This window comes from Brachionichthys hirsutus, chromosome 10, assembly GCF_040956055.1.
Source record: "Brachionichthys hirsutus isolate HB-005 chromosome 10, CSIRO-AGI_Bhir_v1, whole genome shotgun sequence".
NCBI lineage: Eukaryota > Metazoa > Chordata > Actinopteri > Lophiiformes > Brachionichthyidae > Brachionichthys > Brachionichthys hirsutus.
In genome coordinates this window covers 6,805,287-6,814,465 of record NC_090906.1, presented here as the reverse complement: position 1 = coordinate 6,814,465, position 9,179 = coordinate 6,805,287, and the positions used below count along the sequence as shown (strand labels likewise).

At 44.6% G+C, this 9,179-nt stretch overlaps 2 protein-coding genes across 2 annotated transcripts; one reads left to right on the top strand and one right to left on the bottom strand.

Annotated features, from left to right (window-relative positions):
* Positions 1–1,425: 1,425 nt before the first annotated feature.
* On the top strand, positions 1,426–5,732 carry LOC137900247 (thrombospondin type-1 domain-containing protein 1). The gene is made up of 7 exons (XM_068744309.1): positions 1,426–1,477; positions 2,318–2,712; positions 2,809–3,451; positions 3,753–3,914; positions 4,000–4,399; positions 4,505–4,982; positions 5,085–5,732. Exons 1-7 carry the CDS (start codon positions 1,426–1,428, stop codon positions 5,730–5,732), a joined length of 2,778 nt encoding a protein of 925 aa, XP_068600410.1.
* A 731-nt stretch (positions 5,733–6,463) lies between these two features.
* Positions 6,464–8,783, bottom strand: fgl1b (fibrinogen like 1B). Its single transcript, XM_068744774.1, has 9 exons — positions 8,744–8,783; positions 8,564–8,659; positions 8,092–8,359; positions 7,814–7,973; positions 7,592–7,689; positions 7,394–7,482; positions 7,180–7,305; positions 7,033–7,097; positions 6,464–6,838 (listed from the first exon to the last, which is right to left on the bottom strand). Exons 2-9 carry the CDS (start codon positions 8,657–8,659, stop codon positions 6,658–6,660), a joined length of 1,083 nt encoding a protein of 360 aa, XP_068600875.1. The 5' UTR covers positions 8,744–8,783; the 3' UTR covers positions 6,464–6,657.
* Between the last annotated feature and the right edge of the window lie 396 nt (positions 8,784–9,179).

The following is a 9,179-nucleotide window of genomic DNA, read 5'->3' as shown; positions in this document are numbered from 1 at the left end:
TATGTAATGCTTGGCATTGAACTTTAATTCCAAGTGCATTTTATTTCGATCTATGCCCTGAATGGCTGTAAGTCATCTGTCCAAATCGCAGTAATATTGTTTTTCATCAGTGGGTTAGTAGAGAAAAATACTTGTTTGTGACTCCTGGGTCCAGATTTTATTGTATCCGGACAGGTATCTGGATCACTCTCAAAATTTGTGATCGGAGTTAGACCAAGACCCATCTTCTGATTTCTTTCCCATCCAGATCCATCCAGCAGTTTTTTCCGTAATCCTGCTAAACACAATTTTGGGAAAGATCTTGATAATGCCCGAAATCTAGATTCCTATACCTTATACACAGTCATGCATACACCTTGCATGACTGTGTTCAATTCCATAAACATCAGTCAATAATCAATCAAGATATTGAGTAACAAATGTTGAAGCTGGATTTACGACAATGTTAACAAAAAAAAATCAAAGTTATCCAGAATCCAGGATCATCAACAAAATGTAATCATCTGTTCCCATGGTAACATTCCCAACTTCTCCTAAAAATGTCATCAAGATCCATCTGTAACTTATTGAGTTATGTTGCAAACGGACAGACAGACAGACCGTCCTCCCGACTGATGTTGGTGAGACAGGATCGATTTCACGCGCTCTGAACACCCCCCGCCCTTCTGCGTGTGTCCTGCTGAGAGTATTAGTAGTTTATCAGTCTGTAGAAATGTGGTACTGGAACACGGAGAGGACGTTATTCAGTCAACCAGACATGTGAGTCGTGCCGTTTTATTTTATAACCCCTCAAAGCAGTGAGGTTTAAGCATAAATGTTAGATCTGCATCACTTTCAGGTTAATATACGCACAAGAAAGGGCTTTATAATGATACAACAAACATAAAGAGAGATACAGTAATGGGGTTATAATAAACCTTTCTTCACTTTAAAGCCCATTTCACAATTTGAGTATAACTTTAAATGAGTGAATTACACTAAGTTTTCATTGGCATTTTTCTCAGTATTAAATGCAGAATTTCGCAGCAGTTTGTTCCCCAGAATCTTCACTTTTGACATTTGTATCTGAGAAAAAAGTCTGGAATTGTGTGTTTTTAATAATAATCTTAAAAAAACACTAGCATAAAACAGAAATTGGGCTCCACAGCAGAAATGTTTCCCACCCCTTCATGGCCATTGTTCAAATAAAGGAAGAGGAAGACGCCGGTGTAAATCCAGAAGACTCGTGGCCACGGCTTCACGCTCTGGCTTTCCTGTTTTTTCCCCTTTATCCAGTAGAAAGATGATTTCTGTCTGATGGACAATCTGCTGCCGTCTCGTGCACGACTGAGTTCTTTTTGTTCATGCTTTGTGATTTGCAGAGGTCGGGACTTGTCGGGAGCGTGGTCATGTGGTGTAGAAGTAGACAAAAGCTAGAGCATCGTAATGACCCAGGCTGTCTCACTGCTGCCCTTTCTGCTGGCGCTCCTGGGATACGGTGAGTGCCACTGATATTTACCATGCAATAACAAAGCGTAACTCAGATGAGGCCTATCAAATCCATTTGTGTTGTTTCCCTCATTCATGTGTTAAGCTGATGGGGGGGTAATGGAGGCTCAGTATCTTCCTCTTCCTTACACACATTGCCTTTCCACAAGATTTGCACACAGGATGTACACACTACTCTGGAAAATACTTCATAAAATAATATGCTTCTGTTTTATGATCCCCAGATACTTATTCTGAACTAATTTGCTCAGGGCGTTGTAAAGTAGTTAACTACTAAAAGTTGAATCTAATGTGGGTAAGAAATGTGTAATTCACCTTTACTAATGCTAATTCATTATTAATTCTAGTGCAGAAACCTGAGTTTAGCATTTAATAACATGCTGAACAAAATCTATCATTTGTGCCTAGTATAGGAAATATATTAATAAGCCCACATGTAACTTATATTCAACTTCACAAGAGATTTTTGGTATAAATTATAGTGTACAGTCATTATTTAAGCTCCCACAAGCTACTTAACCAACAATTCTCCCTGGATGATTAGTTAAATCTGTTTGTACAACTATTGAAAATGATGACACAACTAAAATGACATCAGGATGTATCAATTCTAGGATTTAATACGAACACATTGTGGGCACAGCATTCAAAGCCACGTCAAGAATATTGAAAGTCAAGGTAGTATATACAGACAAATACACAAAGATACAAATTAATAGACAAATAAACGGCAACGACAGCATCTGTTGACCACATTTGAACCAGATTGCCACACAACGTGTGAAATTGTCTCTTGCCCATTGTCTATTCTGTGAATTCTTTTCTCTAGCTTTCGCAGGGCTCAATGTCTGGCCCTCCTTCCACATGGCCCTAAGCAGCTTCAGTGTATTTGTGGACTTCAGCACAAAAACCAACGGCAGCGCCATCCGTAGCTCAAGCCTGTCTCTGGTCAACATGGAAACCAACGCCACCCTTCTGACTAGGACTCTCCCAAGCAGCCAATCGACTGGCCGGGTGGAGTTCAACTGCTCTTGCTTCCTGTATGCAGGAACTTTCCGGTTCCTGTTGAGGCAGACAAGGGTGTCGGCTACTTCTCACGTCAATGGCTCAGAGGACAGGAGTAGAGAGAGTACTACCTGGTGGTGGAGTTCAGAACTGCAGGTGCAGTGGCCCACCTTTCACATCGCGGTGGGCAGGGCTGGAAACCACTCTGGATCTTTTCAGGCGAGACAAACAAGATATCTGACACACAAAGTTGCTTTATTGTGCGAGAAGAATTGCAACCAATGTGATTAACTCACTTCCTCTGTCTCCCTCCAGGTGGGGATATCCATGAATGATCACTTCCAGGCTTGCTCTCACGGCATTGACTCCTCTCTTTTCCTAGAAGTGAGCTACCTGGAGTTCAACCAGATAGGGCGAAGCAGCATCAACAAGGTCCGATTCCATACGCGGCGCCCAATCAAACCCGTCCGCTCCCAGAGCCTTGAGCTAGCGTGCGCCTTCCCCTTCACAGAGAGAGACTTCATAAGAGTTGCTCTGCAGTCTCCTCATGCAGCACAAGACGTGAAGAGCTCCGGGCCTCTTTACCTGGCCCGTATATTCTCCTATAAGCTGCTGGTGGAAAGCAGCAATGCTTACAGGAAAGGTTGTGAAGGGACGATGACTGTCAAACTGATAACTCCACCATGCGCTCACGTCAATGGGAAAGTGCTGTTGTATAAGGATGCAGGTGTGGGAACAGGAATGGATGCAGGTGGGACGGCGCTGCAGGGATTTGGAGCGGAGGAGCCCACTTCTCCTCCAGTGGCCTTCAACTGGCTGACTCAAGGAGAGAACGAGACGGAATTCAATTGCTCTGTGTTTTATCCAGGAAGGAACAAGTACTGCTTTCGCTTTGTTTTTAACTACAGTCGCTCGCCGAGCCCTGCACAGACGTGTTTGGTGGTTCACCGGGGCACAGGTGAGACAGGACTGATGGACGTGTTCGCGTTTGGTAGAAAAAAAAATCTAATCTAATCCATTTGACTTTTCGTACCAAATTCTTTTCATCAAGCTCAGATGTTTATTGAAATAAAACATGTAAAGATCTGATTAAACATTTTTGACTCTTCTGTTTGGAGGACACGGCTTTAGATATTAACGGGCTGATGCTGCGTGACTTGATGGTTTAGCTTTTTGCTGTGTGCCTTTCCAAACGTCTGCTGTATTTTCTACAGGGTCGTACTGTACACACTTACCAGCTGACCTCTCGTTGTCTGCAGAGTCGCTGGGCCCGTGGCAGCCGTGGGGTTCGTGCAGCGTGAGCTGTGGAGAGGGGGTGAGGGAACGAGTTCGCGAGTGTTTGCTTCCCTCCACTGTGGAAGGGGTGCATTGCACTGGCACAATGAAAAAACAATCTGTTTGCTCCTTGGAGGACTGCGTCGGTTAGTAGCTTTACCTCTCAACCCATTTTTACCTTATCACCATTTCTCTCCAATGATTTTCTGTGGAATCTTCTCTCTCCTCCAGTGTTGCCGGTACCGTCGCCATCCTTCCCCCCTGTGCTTGTCGGATTTGCGTCATCGGGTGGTAACATTGTCATGGTGGCTGGGATCTCAATCTGCCTGACTGTCGTCGTGACTACTGTTGTGGTGGTTGTGTGGAGAAAGCTTTGCCGGACCCCACAGCTCTGCAGCTCTGTCCGCAGAGGGTCCATGCATTCTCCTGGAGGACGTAAGCTCTCAGACGAGGCCTCCATTTGTGGTCACAGCCTTCAACGACCCAACCTGTCTGATGGCCGCGGCCCACTAGCTGGCATGGCCGTTGGTTCAGCCTGGACGGACAATGCTGTCCAGAGCGGTCAGCCTCTGTCAAAAGACCCAGAGAGGCTGTCCCCAACAGGACAGAAGATGTTGCCCACAATATTTGGGTATGTTTAGAATATTCTTTTTACATTTGTCCCTTAGAAAATTGTCAAATTTCTTCTGTCATCCCCGACTAGCCTTGGGTATTAAAAAGGTCATTGTCCCGCTAGGTACCGATTGGCCCAAGAGCAGTTGAAAGAAATGAAGAAGAAGGGGCTAAAGGAGGCAACACAGGTGTACCATGTATCTTCAAGCCCAGTCAATGACACACTGTTGGGAATATCTGCATCGCCCACCAACTCCCCCATCCCGACTCTGGCGCCTGGTATCCAGGACAACACCAATCCTGCCGCTCTCTTTTCTGAGGCCCCGGCACAGACGTCAGGAGTCACAGCAGAGATGAGTCCCAGCACGGAGCCCATTGGTCCTCGTGGGGGTAGCTCAAAATGGCATGACCGCACAGCTGGCTGGGTTGAAATGGTGGAGAGGGGTGGGCTAGCGTCTCTTAGAGGAGAACCACCTAACGGAGCAGGATACTCCTTTCATAAGAATCCAAATTTCCGCCGGACTGCCAGTTTTAATGACCCCAAGCCTCCACCTTTACCCTCTGCACAGGCCAGACCGTTTAGAGAAAGGAGCATGACCCAGGTCAACTTTATTTCATTATTCTATTTATGGGTGCATGCACATAAATGTTGCTTGTATTTGTGCAGGACTATTTTAATTAAAACATGCGTTATCTTTTTTAAGGTGGGATCTCGCACGCTTCCCGAAGGAACTTTATGGAGCAAAGGAAGATGGGAAAGGCAGCCATACCGCTCTTACCCCATTCCGGAGCATGGCGCCTTGGATTGGGCTGAATGCAGAGCGCAAATAAATGACCACAAGAAACCTTGGGCAGAGACAGCTGTTCCTCTTCACAGCAGTGAACTCAAACACACAGGAACCAACACAAATGGCATTTCAGCCTTTGGGAAAGATGCTCGGGCTGCTGTCGGTGTCGTTGGGCCAAGCCGCAGTCAGGCAGGAGTTGGAGAGGGAATCTCGGGGATTGGCGGTCCAGCTGTGGGGCCCAGTTTGGACCGAGCAGCGTGGGCCGAGCAGAACTGGAACCGTCGCGGCCCATCGCCCATCCAGAGAAACATCTTGGCCCGGAAGTTAAAGGAGGCTCAGTCCTGCTCTGGGGTCAAAGGGCGGCAGCGTAGCTCCACCTTTAGCGTGCCGTCCTACGAGCAGAGAAACGGTCGCTGTCACTCTCTGCCCATGTCCGGAGACGACAGCAGCGGTGTCGCCTCGCCTTACGTCCTGAGCGAGGCGGAGAAAAGGATGCTGGACCTCGATCTCTCCTCTGCGCATGGACGGGAGGAGGAGTCGAACACAGCTTCCATTTCTTTTTAAACCTAAATCTCCTCGCTTGGATGTAGATTAAACTTTATCTTGTCACAGACTCACATATCAATGAAGCTTGTTGTGTATTTTACAGAAGAAAGATATATTTTGAAAATACTGTTTCATTTTAAATTATAATTATGTTAATATGTGTCAACCTTTGGTAAACGTGCAACAGCATTTTTGAGTATAACCATTCAGAATGTCTCTTTGTTGGTTTCTGTACCATATAGTACAGTAACACTTTCAGATATCTGTAACATGGCCTTGCGCCTGTACAACTCTGTTTCCAAAAATTTGGGAGGCTGTTTAAAAATAAATAAATCAGAATGCAATAATTTGCAAACAAATGTGTTGATCAAGGTAGTAATATACTTTATATCCCCCTTTTCATTTTGAGGAATGAATTCAAGCTGACGAGATAAAACACAAAATGTGTTACTATTTGCATTTGAATATCTCCCAAAAGTACTTTTCCTGCACTGTTAAATACAAGTCCTGCCAAAAACTGCTTTTAAAAACACTACCGAAGAAAGGCGAGTCTGATTGTTCTAATGAATGTGTTGTGAAATTCCACTGTCGTGGGGTGCAACTTCCCATTCAGAGACCATTTGTTTGTGTGATGTCAAGGTTTTTCCTCATATTTCTGCAAAATGCACCGGTTAGAACGATCGCATGCTTTTGCTGCTGTGTTATCTGAGCTGGACACACCAGTGAGACATTGTGACTGAGATGCTGCTTGTTTTTATTGTGTAGTACTAGTAACATAAACTTGCATCAATTCAGTCAGCGCTGAAGGAGATCCTGTTCAGTGCTGTACGATGATAGTTTTCAGTAGAGGAAAAATCATGGATTGATTAGACACAAAGATTATATATACGACGTGACATAACTTTGCCCTCGTTCATTATGGAATTTCAGGCTTGATGTCCTCTTAAATGTCCCCTCCTCCACTGCCCATCGCGTCCAAGAACACCAGAGGGCGCACCTTCATGGTGGTGTGTCTCAGAGAATACCAGAGACCTCTCCAGGTCCCCCACACTACACCGTTGTCATACTGGCCCTTGTACTTCCCTGTGCGGTAGAACTTCCCATTTAGGTTGGCTGCATGGCACCTGCAGATTGAAGGGTTGAACACAATGTCTAGGTTAGTGCAATGGCTAGGTCTGCTGCACATAAAAAGGCTTTGCAATCTATATCATTCATCACAATGTATTCACCAGAGCCTTGCCCTTAGCGAGGCCACTGTGTTTGTTTTTATAGCTGGATGACCACGGTAACACTCTTGGGTTTATTCTAAAGGTCTCACCTGTTGAACCACCATCCTGCAGTGCTCTCCTGCGCACAGCTGCCCTGAAGGTAGCGGTCATTGTCCTGTCAGAGACAGTCCCCACCATCAGTGTCATCACTCATCCTCTGCGTGTCTTCAGTAATCTCAAGACAGAAGACATCTAACCTGATCCCTGGTGCTGAACTGCATGCCACTGAGGCCAGCAGACCAATGTTCCACCATCCCACCACCGCCAGAAAGAGCATCCCCAGCTTGGCCACTGTACAGCCCGTACTGGAGACGGTACTTGTCCTGGGTTAGGTGTAAAAGCATGGGATGATTTCTTTTTGAGGGGGGGGGGTAGAGTTACTTCTAAGGCCAAGAAAGTAAAGTATCTTACAGCTTCATTAGTGATCCTGAAGTTCTCATAAAATGCGTGACGCCTCTGTCCATCCCAGTCCATGAGATCTATCTTCACCAGGTTTCTACCTTCAGGAGCATAGATAGTGCATGAGGGTGGGTAACCAAGCAGTAGAAGATGTAGGGATTATTGGAAAACAGTTTGAGGAAGCTCTCGGGGCTTTTCATCACGTCTGACCTTCTGAGAGTAGAGAATAAATGTGCTCATTTCCCAACCAAAACTCATCGTTCCACAGTTTGAAATCACCAAATCCATCTCTGTAGTCCACCCAATCCCTAGAATGAGAATATGACAGATCGGACCTCACATGAAAAACTTTATTTATAATCTAGTGCTGTGTGTTTGCAATGATTTTTGATACAAGAGGGGCACGCAAGACCATCGTCTCCGATTGGGTACCTGTCGAAGTCGACTTTTCCATGTCGACGTTTCTGAAACACCGTCCATCCTCCTCCATCCTCCATGTCACAGTAAACCAAAACAGGTTCCGAGTGTGATTTGGGTCGGATGCGGTAGAAACCACTTGGTGGTCTCAGTCGGTCAAACAGCTGAGAGCAGTCTAGGAAGAAATCATCAAAAAATAGCATGAATGTGCAATTAGACGTCATTTTCACTGGCTCATCCCAATCTACAATTGTATTATCAATAAAGGTTTTATGACTTGAACTTTTTTTTACCTTTGTCTTGGACATTTAGGTTGCCTGCTGGTGGAAGTGGCTTCATCAGTCCCACATCAGAGCTGTCTGATGTCCCACCGTTCTTCTGCTTCACAGCGAGGGTCGTATCAGTTTCAGGTCTCGCATCGGATGCAGGAGGTTTAAGCAGTTTGAAAAACTTGTTCATCTGCAAGTGCTCAACCTGCCAAGTCCCAATGAAGAGCTTATTCTCCAGCTTCCTTATGCTACGCTTGAGAGCTGCAACCTCTGGCCCACAGGAATCAGATTCCTTAAATAAATAAAAACCAGTTTCAACTTCAACTAAAATGCATCCGGCTTCTGCAAAATAGATTTTATTCACGTGGGCTCTGGATTTTCAAGGAATGAAAATCATATAACATTGTTCTTTTTGAACAACACATTTTATTTATTCCGCTAGACAAAAAATAAAAAATATCCTCAAGCCCCCTAAAGAGTAAGATAAGCTACATACTGGTAAATGTGGTGAAGACGCCATTGCTGAGATCACCAGAGTCAATAACAGCAACACTGCCATGGGTAGGAAGAAAGGTCTTGCTACAATGTCCATCTGAAATTATGAATACAATATAGTCAACTAAGTATAAAAGAATATGTGTACCGTATATCAAGACATCAGAATTTGAAATCCTACCTCGGTTTTACAAACCCTCCTCTTGTTTTGTCCAGGTTGAGTGTTCTTTTCTTCTAAAGACTCAGTATTATTTATAGGCTGGGCTGGTTGCGCATGGTCCACATTAGAGGATCCAGACTCCAGTTCGGTGCCAGATACTGAACTCGAGCCAGTTTGTCCTTTTCCTCCCATCAAGTATTCTACTATTTGGAAAAGAGTAGCTGATTCCAGACCAGCGAATGGCCTCATGGACAAAAGGGTGTTGAGAAGAAACCATTCCTGAAATAACTGAAGAACTGCGTTTTGTTTTTTGTTTATGAATCATTCTGAAAGAATGTGTATGTTCTTTTCCTCGAGGTATTATGTCTTATTATTTAACTACATTTAAATTCAGTCTTATAATAAGCACTGAAAAAAAATATCTAAAGTACTTAAAAGGCTCAAATGTATTTTTTAT

Excerpts from the sequence above, each read along its gene's own strand:
- LOC137900247 (XM_068744309.1), top strand. The coding sequence starts at position 1,426 with ATGACCCAGGCTGTCTCACTGCTGCCCTTTCTGCTGGCGCTCCTGGGA. Across the intron at positions 3,452-3,752 it reads GGTGGTTCACCGGGGCACAG|AGTCGCTGGGCCCGTGGCAG; the intron begins GTGAGACAGGAC and ends CGTTGTCTGCAG. Across the intron at positions 4,400-4,504 it reads ATGTTGCCCACAATATTTGG|GTACCGATTGGCCCAAGAGC; the intron begins GTATGTTTAGAA and ends TTGTCCCGCTAG.
- fgl1b (XM_068744774.1), bottom strand. The coding sequence starts at position 8,659 with ATGGACATTGTAGCAAGACCTTTCTTCCTACCCATGGCAGTGTTGCTG. Across the intron at positions 7,974-8,091 it reads CCTAAATGTCCAAGACAAAG|ACTGCTCTCAGCTGTTTGAC; the intron begins GTAAAAAAAAGT and ends ATTTCTTCCTAG. Across the intron at positions 7,690-7,813 it reads GGAAAAGTCGACTTCGACAG|GGATTGGGTGGACTACAGAG; the intron begins GTACCCAATCGG and ends TTCTCATTCTAG.